This window comes from Camarhynchus parvulus, chromosome 2, assembly GCF_901933205.1.
Source record: "Camarhynchus parvulus chromosome 2, STF_HiC, whole genome shotgun sequence".
NCBI lineage: Eukaryota > Metazoa > Chordata > Aves > Passeriformes > Thraupidae > Camarhynchus > Camarhynchus parvulus.
In genome coordinates, this window is record NC_044572.1 from 56,321,743 (window position 1) to 56,336,077 (window position 14,335).

The 14,335-nt window shown below is 39.5% G+C and overlaps 1 protein-coding gene across 1 annotated transcript in view; it reads left to right on the forward strand.

Moving 5' to 3' along the window:
- The window catches only part of NFX1 (nuclear transcription factor, X-box binding 1), a 68,378-nt gene that overhangs the window by 35,515 nt on the left and 18,528 nt on the right, over nt 1-14,335 (forward strand). The window contains exons 12-18 of the mRNA XM_030964249.1: nt 493-575; nt 1,097-1,205; nt 6,281-6,400; nt 7,039-7,118; nt 7,448-7,678; nt 7,968-8,041; nt 10,566-10,667. Coding sequence (XP_030820109.1) covers nt 493-575; nt 1,097-1,205; nt 6,281-6,400; nt 7,039-7,118; nt 7,448-7,678; nt 7,968-8,041; nt 10,566-10,667 — 799 coding nt within the window. The remainder of the gene's footprint in view (nt 1-492; nt 576-1,096; nt 1,206-6,280; nt 6,401-7,038; nt 7,119-7,447; nt 7,679-7,967; nt 8,042-10,565; nt 10,668-14,335) is intronic.

Below are 14,335 nucleotides of genomic sequence, written 5' to 3' on the forward strand. Positions count from 1 at the left end.
TATGGAATCCAGAAGTGATTCCCTTTTGTTAGCTGTTTATGGTAATTTGGATTTTCTTTGCTAGCAGTGATTTTATGAGCATATAGCAGTAGTTGTTTTTAGCTGACTAAAACAGCTAAAACCACCCCAGTTTAAGCAGTCTTAAATTGGGTGTTTGTGGTACTTCAGTGTATCAGAATATCCTGTTTTCTTTGTTCTGTTGTGTGGAGTTTATGGTGTGAAGGTTAAGGGGAAATTAACTAGATTCATGAATTCTGCTTTCCAAAATCCTTTTGAGTAAGAGTTTCTTTAAAGAAAGGCAAGTGCCCACATGGGGATAATTGTGAGGCAGAGCGAGTAGTTTAAAAGTTTGCTTGCTAGCTTACTCTTGTGTTAGTCTCTGCTAGACCATGCCCTGCAACAGCCTTAGCGTTATACTGTAATTACATGTTTTTTTCTCAGCATATGCAAAGACCTAAAAGTTAGGAATTTGGGGGGAATTTTTTTTAATAGCTGCTATTACATTCATGTGTGACAAGCGATGCAACAAGAAGAGATCATGTGGACGACACAAGTGTAATGAAGTTTGCTGTGTGGTGAGTGTACCTGTGGTTCTATAAAATTGCTTGATGTGATGTGTGTTTAATTTTGGTTGTGATGTTTATAGTCTTTTTTTCTTTTGGTATCTTTCCATTTTTGTGCGTCTTCATTCTCTATTTGCTTTGTTGGTTATGCTCACAAGGTTTGCGTGTGTGCATTTATTTTGCAAGTTTTGTTTTATAGGTATCATTATAAAAGTAAAGCCAAATTTCTGCCTAAAAGCAGTTAAATCAGTGTAAAGTGGTTCCAGGGAAAATGGAGAGGGAAAGCATATTACTTAATAGAAGAAGCATAAACCTTGTAGCTGTGTCTGTAACAGAAGTCTTAACAGAATCTGCATTAAAAATTGTGTATTCATACAGTGATGGAAAAGCTGTATAGATTTGGCCTAAGGTATTTTTTGCAATATTCAGTTTTGTCTATCTATTATTAGAAGTAGATTGGAACCTCAAAGAGAAAAAAATAACCAATAGGGCTTATAGGTAAATTCTGCTTTTTCTTTTTTGCCATTTCTTAGGACACAGAACATAAGTGCTCTTTGGTTTGTGGTCGTAAACTCAACTGTGGGCTTCATAGATGTGAAGAACCCTGCCATCGTGGCAGTTGTCAAACGTGCTGGCAAACAAGTGAGTTATGTGCAAAAATACATAATTGTCATTTATTCTAGCAATACATTAATATCTCTGTATAGCTCTAGGCAGTTAATGTGATCTATTTCACCCTGGTGAAAAAGGAGAAAAATGATGTAGATTGTAAGGATACTGTTTACAGATTGAAGTGGCTTCACTGCAGTGAAGTCACTGTGTGAACTCAGTGTGAACTAGTACGTGTGTCTCTCCTGTATTATATGTACATGGACATAGTCAAAGCCCTCCATTTTATGAAGCCCAACTTTTCATGGAATCATCCTGGGAAAGAGAAGGTGCTAGAGCCTCTGAAGCTCACTGTGCTTGAGTAAGCATTGTAGTCTGTCTTAATAGCCTATGAATATGATGCATGTGTTGACTGCATCTCTCATTAGAAAAATAAATACTTCTGTGTGCAAACATTTCTCTTGACAAAGGAAAATAGTAATCTTAATGTCTCAGAGGTCCTGTTAGTAACTTCTGGTCTAGTCAAGTCGAGAATGCGTGGATTTTTCTGAGCAGTTGTTTTTCTTCACTGAATTCTGTGGGTTTAATATTTAAAGTCATTAAACTTTGAGGATTGTATTTCACTCTCAGATTAAAGGAGACCTAAGGATAGCCTCCATTGTTAAATGGGATGCCTCCACTGTAAATTGCTCCACTGTTGAATGTGATAAAATCTAGAGGTCAATCTTCCATGCTGATTTTTTTTCCTGAATATGGGAAAAGCAGTTATGTACTTCAGGAACCAGATTATTATGGTAATTTGTCTTAAACCTCTGTGCTCCTAAAGTTTCCCATTTGAATCTGTCCAGAGGTAAATCAACTAAGCAGTATCTTTAAAGATTTCTTACCTGCTTTCTCTGGACGCTGCTTGTTGAGATTACAGAGGTGTACATTGTATGGTTCTATATGATTCTGACCCTGTAGTTGGTGGTCAGCCCTTCTCAGCACTCCCAAGGGCCATTTTTGACTCTGATTCACCTGTCTAGCCAACACTTTGCAGGTGGTTTATATCAGCCATGGTATCAATTGCCATGGTATGGTCAGCTGTAAGTCATTTGCCTACTCATTAGATTGGATTTCTTACCCCTGCTTTTATCTCCATTACTGCTTTTGCTAGGAATGGTGAGGACTGACATCAAGGTGCAGTACTAGAGTGCATCTACACCTCTGTGTGCTTCCCAGGTACTTTGCTTTCCAGAGTAATTTCCTCAGTGCTGATAAGTGTGGTCCCTTTCTTGTGCTAGGGTTTCTTTATGCATGCACAGTCTACTTCAAGACAGGAATGCATCTCTTGGGGACAATAAATAATGTCAGCATTAGAGACAGTGCATTAGGGGAAAAAAAAAGTTTTCAGATACTGTGTTTCTGCCCTTTGGATCAGACCTTTCTGCACTCTGTCCCCATTATCCTGATTAGTGCAACTGAGGGACTTCTCATTAAAAGATTCTTCACTTATCATTTCTCATCAATAGCAAGCAACCAGTGTAGCTGTCTAACATTCAGGTCTTCCAAAGACCTTGGAAGGTTGTTTCAAGGCCTGTAGTGAGGGACAGCAAAGCTCTACTCTTTCCCATGCTTCCTTTCCACCAGACATTCCTTTCCATAGACATTCTGAATCTTTTCTACTTTTGCTTTCTACTCCTTTCTTCTAACATTTTGTTCACCCTGGCATTCTTATTTGCTGTAATTTATTGTAATTTAGTCTCCTTAGACAAAAATTGCAGGTTTTTTTTACTAACTGCTGTACTTTAAAATACATGGGCAAATGAGTAGGATCTGGCCTGAGATTTAACTGATGGGACAGATCATAAAAAATAACTAGACTTGAGAAATTTCTGAACATAGCAAAAATCATTGAAAAAGTGAGAGAAGTTTCAGAAGGAAATTTCACATCTGTTCATCACCAAAAAGGGTGAGAGATGTCTGAGCTTCACAAGTAATTGGATGAGTGAGGTATAGGGAACCTTTCTGAGAACAAAATTTCTCAAGGCCGGGTAGTTGTAATGCTGATGTAACCACACTAATAATAGCAGAAGTAGCAGATTTGGGTACAGATGTAGCTAAGTGGCCAGTGGCTGTAGTGGGTTTGCATCCAGGGTTTGGAAGCAAGGGGCTACAGAATTGGCTTCTGTTTGAAGCTGCTGGAAGCTACCCTATGTCCAGCAGAGTCAATGCCAGCTGGTTCTAAGATGGATCCACCACTGGCCAAGGTCAAGCTGATGAGGAATAACAGTAACACCTCTGTGAAAACGTATTTAAGAAGTAAAAAATATTATTGAACAGATGTAATTGCAGCCAGAGAGGAGAGGAGGCAACTATGCAGATGCTTAAGATCAGTGAAAAAGGAGGGAGAGGAGGTGCTCAGGTGCTGAAGCAGAGCCACTATTGGGGAAGACCATGGTGAAGCAGCTGTGGCCCTGCAGCCCATGGAGGTCAACAGGGGTACAGAGATCCACCTGCAGCTCACAGAGGAACCCCACACTGGAGCAAGTGGATGCCTGAAAGAGGCTGTGAACTGATGGGAATCCTGTGCTGGAGCAAGCTCTTGGCAGGGACCTGCAGACCTGTGGAGAGCAGAGCTTGCACTAGAGCAGGTTTCCTGGTAGGACCTGTGACTCTGGTGGAAACCACATTGGACCACGTTTTGCCTGAAGGGCTGCACCCTTTGGAACAGTGATCTTACGCTAGAGCCGTTTGTGGAGGACTGTTGCACGCAGGACCGACTCCTGTTGGAGAAGTTCATGCAGAGCTCCCCATGGGAGGGACCCAGCTGTGGAGCAGGGAAGGACTCTTCTTCCTGAGCAGCAACGGGAAAAATATGTGATCAACGGCCCCCCTTCCCTGACCCCTGCACCACTGGGGAGCAGGAGCTGGAACCTGGGAAAGAGGGAGGGGTAGGGGAGAAGTGTTTTTAAGATTTATTTTACTTCTCATTATCCTGCTCTGATTTTATTAGAAATAAACTCAGTTAGTATGCTCAAGTGGCATCTTTGTTTTTCACATTATGGTATTTGGTGAGTGACCTCTCCTTATCTCAAGTCATTATATTTTCTTTCCCCTGCCTGTGGATGGGAGTGATAGAGCAGCTTTGGTGGGTGCAGGGCATCCAGCCAGGCTCAAGTCACTTTAATGGGGGAAAAATTATTTTGTTACATTATCTGGGAGGAATCAAGTGGCTGCATGGACAAATGGAGTGAAGGCAAGATAGACACCATTTGCACAAATGAAGCTGTTGGTCAGCTTACTTACCTGATAGAGATCTGTGCACCTCATGTCCATTGTTTATCCTGTCATAGTTAAGATTTAATATCTTTCAGTGTAGTCTCATTCTCTGTTCAGTGTGTGAGAGTTCTTGAGTGCCAGCAGCTGGAGGCTTGTCTGCACATCATGGGAGCACATAGTCTTTATGCTAGCAACCGAGAGACCAGATTGATGTATCCTGTGTGCGAACAGCTGGAGAATGGGATCATAATTTATAAGGACTCCTTGATCTGGGTGCCAGCACATGGATGGATGAGGGTTTGTGTGCAATTTTCTAACAAGCTTGCTTCAAAGCTGGATTGAGTAGCTAGTAGGAGTAAATCTGCCTCTGGAAATACCCAAGGTTTCAGCCAGTACCTGGGGAAGGAGTCGGTTCAGGCATGGATATTAGACAGCCTGTGCTAGTATTTCAGATTCATGAATGTGGTGTGCATGTGAATTTGGAGTGGATTGTGTGTATGTGTGTGTCTTCACTAATAAGCTTCAGTCCTATGAGCTGAAGAGAAGGAAGAGAACTTAGCTATTGGTATTCCTCTTTACTTGAACCTCATAATTTGGTTGGCTTTGTGTTAGTCTGTGTATCTGGTCATGTTGTTGCTATGTATATATCGTGTGTCTCATCTCTCTGGAATGTGTGTTCAGTCCTACCCTAGGCTGGAGCTGCATATTGATCTAGCAGCCATCAATTCCTATAGAACTGGGACAGTAGGAACATTTGGGAGTTCAATGGGTTTTGCTTTGGTAGATTAGGAAGGAAGAATCCTGTGATTACAGAGTTAGAGAACTTGCTGAATTCCAGAGCTCTCTTAACACACTCCTCTTCAGGTTAAAATTGTTGGTTTGTATTTTTGTTGCCCCTTTATTCTCTTACCTCCTCCACCATTTTCTGTTGTTTTCCACTACCTCTTTCTTTGCTTATGGACCAATCATATTCTCTTTTTGTTCTCATATCTCCTTCTGTATGATGTCAAATGTTTTCTTAGTGTTCTGTTTTTCTAAGCTTTTATCTGTTTGAACTGTAGTTTGTATTCCAGTCAGTTTGCCAGTTTTTATATAGTCTAAAAGAAGCAGTGAATTGTATTAATTTTTGTGCAGTGTTTTCATTGAGGTGGTGTATGTAAGTACTTCTGTTACTTTGTTTATTACTGAGATTTGGATGCCATAGGAGTTTAAAACTTGTTTCCCGAACACAGAAGATAAAAAAATGCACTCAGAATAAAATAGGTACTGCCTGAGACAGAGAACTTCCAAAACATACAAAGCTGAGTTTGAAGTATTTGGACACGGTCATAATGAGCGCTTATGAGAATCCATGTAATAATAAATACCATAAAGAATACTTGTTGTCTTTTGGTAATTTTCTTTGGAATCTTTATAGTACTATATTTAGGGCTTGGCAAAATGACAAAATCTAAACAACGGTCTGAAAAAGTGATGTCAGGAAATTTGGAAGACAAAATTTCGATGATGGGCCTTCTGGAAGGGAATTCAAGAGATACATCCCCTTTTTAAATCAAAGGTAGAACAGCAAAGCTTTCAACTTGACATGAGCATTTTGCTTGCTCTGGTTCAAAATATTGATGTGAAAGAACCACTCCAAAAGCAAAACATAATTCCTAACCAAGTCTTCATAGTCTAATTTTCTTGTAGGAGCAACAAAAGCTAATAAGTTCACTAATTTCAAATATTAGTGCTTAATATTAAAAAACAAAGCTGGAATAAAACATTTGCATGTTACGTAAAGATTTCTCATAGAGGAAACATGCAAATAGATGTAGTCATTAGGATATATTTGACTTTTTTTTCAGGTTTTGATGAGTTGACTTGTTATTGTGGTGAATCTGTGATTTACCCCCCTGTTCCCTGTGGCACTCAGCCACCAGAGTGTAAAAAAACATGCACCAGGCCACATGACTGTGATCATCCAGGTAAGTCAAGACATTCAGTTTTGATTGGGGTTTTTTTTGAGTTTTGTTACTGGTTTTTGTTTGGTTGGTTTTGTTGTGTGGTGGGGTTTTTTGTTTGTTTGTTTTAATTTGGGGTTCTTTTAATGAAAATGTAGAAAAGTGTACATAGGTCTATTTGAAAATATATATCCAAGCCAACCAGCTAAAAACTTGCAATGAAAATTACTAATGGTACTTCTCACTGGTAAAAACACTGGTGTTTTTTCTTATTAGTCACAACACATTAATTGCTGTATTCCAACGATCAAGTGCTCTATTGAAACAGTAGGATAATCTAGGGAACAGTTAGTTTCTATGTTCCTTGGAAATTAATTGGCTGATCACAAAATAAGTAGTGCGGGTCAGACAGTTTCTGGCAAATTTTGCCTGAGAGTAAAACCCTACTCACAAGTTAGAAAATTACCTGCTATTTAATTTAGAGTGTATAGAGATTATTCACATAAACGCTTGGCATCATATTTTTTTGTGATGCATAATCCTTCCCATAAATTGTGTAGTTTTGCACTCTCATGCTTAATAGTCTTTACTGTCTTCTTTAATGCATTCAACTGAAGTATACTGATAAAACTGTTACGACTTTTGTATTTCTGTGACTGCAGTGTACCATTCATGTCATAGTGAGGAGAAATGTCCCCCCTGTACCTATCTCACTCAGAAATGGTGTATGGGCAAGCATGAAGTAAGTCTGAACAATTAGTGGTTTTGAATACTAAACAATTTTTTACGACTGTAGGCTTAGATTTTTGTGTTGTCTTTGAAATGGAATATGTTACTGGAGTTGGAGTTTAATGTGATTAAATTGGAGAAGTATATCTTTATTCTGTATGCATGCAAACCAACTTTATTGGACTACAGTATAGAACAAAACTCATTCTTTGACCTAAGATCTTTTAGTATTAAGATTCTTATGTGGACAGTGCCAATGAAGGTGTGAACAGTAAAAGTACTTTGAGATTTCCATTGATAATTTTTACTGTTAGTTGTCATCTTCTTCCTTTCCTCTTTCAGCTGCGAAGTAATATTCCTTGTCATCTCACTGACATTTCCTGTGGACTTCGCTGCAATCAAATGTTAAAATGTGGAATGCACAAATGTAAAAGAATTTGTCATAAAGGAGAATGTCTTATAGATGAAGAATGTAAACAGCCATGTATTATTCCAAGGCTATATTGTAATCATCCATGTATGGCCCCGTGTCATCCTTCTTCACACTGCCCGACAACATCCTGCTGTGCAAAGGTTAGATACCTAAAGAAAATTCACTGCAAAGTCAGAGGTGAATTATATGGTTTAGTTATCAGCCAGTAACAGTTGTGACATGTTTGTATATTGATAACCTAACATTTTGTCTGTAAACTTAAAATACTGATTTTTTAAAAATAAAACTATTCATCACTTTTAGTTAGCCATTATTCCACTAAAATAGGCCATCTAAAATGAATAAGTTTATATCCTTCACAGCAGTAAATCATCCATGGCAGTAAATAGACAAAACTTTAAAAAGCTGCTCACTTATGTGATATGGCAGGTTGATCTTCAGTGTGAGTGTGGAAGAAGAAAAGAAAGTATGATATGCTCCGAAGCATCTAATACATATCAAAGGTTGGTATGGTAATCATTATTTCAATTCCTTACTGGACCTACTGCTTCACAATTTGATTATATTGCAGGTGGTTAGACTTGACTAAATATATTTAGTTCACAAGGTTTTTGACTTTTTTGTACTTTGACATGTGGTATTTTTGGGGGGGGGTTGGGGGGGTGGTATTTCCCAGAGCTTTTGTACCAGCTACGCTGTATTAGAACTCTTTTTTTTTTTTCCCCTGTTAGTCTGTCAAAGCTTGACTCTTCCATATGTAGAACTCTATTCTACCGACACAGAGCAATTAGGTACAGACGAATTTGTCGACTCTAGATTCAGGCTTCTGAATGTAGGTGATTGCAGTCCATGTGTGACTTGCTGTCCAACTTTCCAATCTTGTATAATGGAACCTAGTCAGTAGAGATGATGGATCCTGAAGAGTGATTTAAAGTAATTCTGAAATAGCTAAATTTAGGCAGGAGAGCTTTGGCATCTAAATCTTGGGTTTTAATCTTGGGCAAACTGAGCCCTACCCAACTGTATTTATTGCAACAATCTCCAGATCCTGTGTCTAAACTTGATTTTCTCTCTCATAGGAGAGAGAGCAAGGAATGGACAAGGAAAAGAGGAAAAATGGGGCTTTGGAACTTATTAAATGAATATAGCAAAACAGTAATAATAATAATTTAAAAAATCTTCGGCTGTGATTGAAAGGGAGTAAAAAAAGTTAGTCTAAAGAGTTGGTATGTGATCAGAATTCTGTTCTGTATCCTACTTGTTAGGCAACCAAAGTCTGAGATTCTTCCTGGCTTTCAGAGAAGGTTTCTTAGTGATGGGTTTATTTGGAACTGGTATTGGAGGGCCTTTTTTTTTCCTAGCCTGGCTTAGGGTATGCTGCTTGGTTTCTGTTGAACGCTGTCCATATTCAAATTCTGACAGAAAATAGTTTAGCTAAGGTACTTAATGCTACCTAATGAAAACAAGGAGAAAAATGTGCTAATTAGAAACAAAAGTTGTAGTCAATACTAAGTTGAATGTAAGATACATGTACAGAAGTTTGGGTTTTTTTGGTATTTTCATCACTATGAATACAAATTAGAAGACTGGCTCAACGTTGAAATACCAGTTTAAATTGACAATTGCTTGTCATTAATGATAAGTTCAGAAGATAACATACAAGTCCAGATTTTTGAAGTTCTTTCTCTGCTGTTTTATAACTCGGGCACTGCCTAAATATTCATGCAAGGAAAATGGTTCTTTGAAGCCAATGAAAGATCTTGCATGTGTAAGGTGAATGCAAATGTATTTATTTCTCTGATCAGAGCCCAAATCTAGAGGAAGGGAAACTCTTCTGTTTAAAGCAGATGCTTGTATCAGTTAAAATGTGTTCATATGTGCTTACAAGTTACTCTTGACTTGTGATAGTAACGTGCCAGCTAAGTTTGATAACTCCAGCAGTTCAGGTTCCTGAAAGATTATTCTAACTTTGTGGAGGTAAGTTGGCCATTTTTCCTACCTATCACCAAACCAAAACAATGATAACAAAAACCGTAAAAAAAACCCCGCAGCAAAGTAAAAGTCAGCAAATTAGGGGAGTATCCAAGTTTTCTCAAAAATTTTAGAGAAATGATAAAACATTGGGCTTTGTCAGTGAATGTTGGTGAAAGAATGCCCAAGGACACAGGAAATACCTGTGCTACTATATCTGTACATATGGCACAAATGATTCATATAATCTGATGTCCCATTATCTAGACTATGGCATCAGCTGATTAATATGAAGTGCCTCTAAATGATTTTTTTGTTTTATGTAGTATGATTAGCCTTTTTCCTGATAGGTGGTTGGTCTTTGTGATGAAAAACATAAAGAGATAAACATACAGAAACAAACATATCCTTTTATTTTAATGTAACAGAGAGCTATTTCAAGAGGATACAATGTTTCATTTTTAGGAGTTTGAAAATTTTGTGGGATATTTCCATTAAAAATTCCTGTGTATTTTATTTATACAAATTTTAGCAAAGGAGACTGGGAAGACTTGTTATTGAAGGGAATTTGGAAGAATCTTTATAAAGAAAATGGTAATGATCTTGGTAGGCATTTTGTCCTTTCCTTGTGGATTGTGTTAACCATATTTTCCAAGCAAATTTCTAAGTACTTTATAAATTCACTTTACAGATTTTAGTTGCACACAGTCAGGGAAAAGTCAGATAAAATGATAGCTAAAGCTATATGGTCAGCTGTGGCTTGTATAATTAGCAAGTGAGGAGAAAGAGTATTTGCCATGCCTAATTTCAACTTGCATAAGAAGCACGTCCATTTGTTAGTGTTACTCCTAGTTGAGGGAGATGAGAGTAGACTCTTGATTTATATAACTAGATCAGGTTCCTAAAACTTGGTGATGTAGAGCTAGAGTTCCAATCTAATAAGAAAAAGATCAGTCTGTCTTACTTCTTCCACCTAGATGTTAAATCTGCACCCTTATATACCTTTTCAGAAGTTTATGTGTTGTCTGAAATGAAATGTACCACTCTCTTTTTCAGAATAGCTGCTATATCTATAGCAACTAAGCTAACCGATCTACAGCTTGGGGATTCAGTGGAAATCAGTAGGCTTATTACGAAAAAAGAAATGAAACAAGCCAGGTAAGGAGATACATGTAGTAACATATTTGAAGCCTTTGTGTGTACCTGAAGCATAGGTGACATGCAAAATATATTATTATGGTTATAAAAATGCTAGCTGTAGTACCAGTCTGACTCTACTTTAGCAATATGCTTAGAGTATTTTGCAGTTCTGTGGTGGTTCATGGTTTTTCTTTCATATAGAATGAAATCTCTGTCATTGTACGGTTGGTTGTTATAATTAAGTGTGGGATGATACAACTGTGGTTTCAGAGGTTTTTTTCTACTCTGCCAACTCATTGGAGTTCCTCTGGATTTTTTCAGATTTCTAGACAGGGCAATAGACTTTATCTTCTGTGTCAGCAATCCAGTGTTCCTTTCTGGATTATTGATAGGCCATATTTTCTCCTAATCATCATCTTAACTATTTACAATATTTTTGTATTACCTGTTTTAGAAGTTTTCATGTTTGTATTTCAGTTTGATTGGTGCTTTGGTGTTGTCATCCTGGCTGGCACCACAAACCTGATTTTAATCTTGTGACATTAAGTTTTCCTGATGTTCCTCAGGACTGAAATATCTTGTCCCTTTACTTATAGTATAATTTCTTCAAGAAGTTGTCAACTTTCTCCAGCATCCTTCTTTCAGAAACTTGACTTACTGAAGTCTTTGCCTTTGAAGTCTGTAATCTCTGGTTTTAGTTTATTTCTGTTATCATGTCTTCTTTCTTTATATTGCATTTGATTATTTCAGTGTCAGTCTATTATGTGTGTTAAAATCTAATGTTCTTTTATATTGTGTGAAGTCAAAATAATGACATTTCCCATATAGTTGCTTCATGATTTCCTGTACCAAAGCTAGTGCCAGCATACTTAAGAACTTTTGCTGTTGTGTTGTAGTCACTAACACATATCTTTCTGTGTGGACACACACTGCCCTTTCCTTGAACAGTTGAAATTACCAGAGATGGCTTTTTTTTTGTACAAGTCTTTCCTAATATCATACCTAAACTGTGGTAGGTAGCCTTTATTTGCAGAATCACTAGATTGGAAGAGACCTTCAAGATCATCAAGTCCAACCCATGCCCTAACACCTCAACTAAACCATGGCATCCAGTCTTTTTTTAAACACATCCAGGGATGGTGACTCCACCACCTCTGCGGGCAAACCATTCCAGAACTTTATCACTCTTTCCATAAGAAACCTTTCCTAATATCCAACCTATATCTCTGTTGGCACAGGTTAAAACTGTGTCCTCTTGTTCTGTCAGTTGCTGCCTGGAAAAAGAGACCAACCCCCACCTGACTACAACCACCTTTCAGGAGGTTGTAGAGAGTGATAAGGTCACCTCTGAGTCTCCTTTTCTCCAGGCTAAACAACTTCAGCTCCCTCAGTTGTTCCTCATAGGGCTCATGTTCCAAGCCCCTCACCAGCCTCATTGCCCTCCTCTGGATGCGCTCAAGCATCTCAATGTCCTTCCTTAACTGAGGGACCCAGAACTGGACACAGTACTCAAGATGTGGCCTCACCAGTGCCAAGTACAGGGGAAAAATTACCTCCCTGGTCCTGCTGGCCACACTATTCCAGATACAGGCCAGGATGCCGCTGGCCTTGTTGGCCACCAGGGCACGCTGCTGGCTCATGTTCAGCCGGCTGTTGACCAGTACCCCAAAGTCCCTTTATGCCTGAGCACTGTCCAGCTACACTGTCCCCAGCCTATAATGTTGCAGAGGGTTATGGTGGCCAAAATGCAGGACTCTTCTCCTGGACTTACTAAAGGTCATCTTATTGGACTTTGCCCATCCATCCAACCATTCCAGATCTTGCTGCAGAGCCTTCCTGCCTTCCAACAGATCAACACACGCTGCCAGCTTAGTGTTGTCTGCAAATTTACCAATGGAAGACTCAATCCCCTCATCCATGTCATCAGTAAAAATATTGAACAGAACTGGCCCTAGCACAGGCCCCTGAGGGACATCACTCCTGACTGGCCGCCAGCTGGATGCATTACCATTCACCACCACTCTCTGGGCCTGGCCATCCATCTAGTTTTTAACCCAGCAAGAATGCTCCTGTGCAAGCCCATGGGCTATCATCTTCTCCAGGAGTATGCTGTGGGAGACAGTGTCAAAGGCCTTGCTGAAGTTCAAATAGTCAACATCCACAGCCTTTCCTGCATCCACCAGATGAGTGGCCTAGTCATAAAAAGAGACCAGGTTAATCAAACATGACCTACCCCTCATAAACCCATGCTGGCTTGGTCTGATAGATGCCCTGTCTGTCCTGTTAGTGCTGCGTGATGACACTCAGTATAAACTGTTCTGTCATCTTACTGGATACTGAGGTCAGTCTAACTGGCCTATAATTGCCAGGATCCTCCTTCCTACCCTTTTTGTAGATGGGTGTCACACTGGCCTACTTCCAGTCATCTGGACCTTCACCAGTGAACCAGGACTGCTGGTAAATGATAGAGAGCAGCTTTGCAAGCTCATCTGCCAGCTCCCTCATCACCCTGGGATGGATCCCATCTAGTCCCTTAAATTTATGAACATCCAAGCAGCTCAGCAGTTCTCTGACTGCCTCCTCCTGGATAACAGCGGGGGGTATTCTGCTCCCTGATACCATCTACCAACCCAGAAGGACAGTTGTCCTGAGGACAAGCCATCTTCCCACCAAGGACTGAGGTAAAGAAGGCGTTACGTACTTCCACCTTCTCCTCATCTGCAGTTACTAAGTTCCCTCCCTCATCCAATAGAGAGCAAAGGTCTTACCCTTCCTTTTGCGGTTAGTATATTTGTAAAAACATTTTTTATTATCCTTTACAAAAGTTGTCAAATTAAGTTTGAAGTGAGCTTTGGGCTCCCTAATTTTTTCCCTACGTGCCCTAGCAACCCCCTTAAATACTTTCTGAGAGCCCTGACCCTCATTTCAAAGATGATACATCCTCTTTTTATTCCTAAGTCCTTTCAAAACCTCATTATTTTGACAGTCCATCCAGGCTGAACATTTGCCTTGTCAACTCATCTTTTGGCACACAGGAACAGTCTGTTCTTCTGTCTTCCAGATCTCTGTTTTGAAACACACCCACCTTTCCTGAATTTCTTTGTTTTTAGGGTTGCTTCCCAAATAATATGGGAAATATTCTAACTCTGAATAATCTCCTAAATAGGCCAAAGTCTGCCCTCTGGAAGTCCAGTGTAAAAGTCTTATTGAAATCCTCCTGATTCACCAAATAGCAAGAACTCTGTAATTTCATGATTGCTGTTCCCCAAGTGGCCTTCAACCACCACATCTCCCAGCAGCCCGTCTCTTGTTTGTAAACAGTAGGTCTAACACAGTCCCTCCCCTGGTGGGCTTACTCACCAGCTGTGACAAAAAGTTGTCCTCCACGCACTTGAAAAACTTCCTGGACTGCCTCTTTTCTGTTGTATTAAGTTACCAGCAGATGTCTGGTAGGTTGAAGTCACCTACAAGAACAAAGGCTGGTGGTCTTGAAACATTCTCCAGCTGCTCATAGAATAAGTTGTCCACCTCCTCTTCCATTTCGGGTGGATGATAAGACTCCCAGTAGGATGTCAGCCTTGTTGGGCTTACCCTTAATTCTTACCCATAGGCATTCAACTTCGTTGTCATTAGTTTCAATACCCATGGGATCAAAAGCCTCCCTAATATAAAGGGCCACGCCTTCA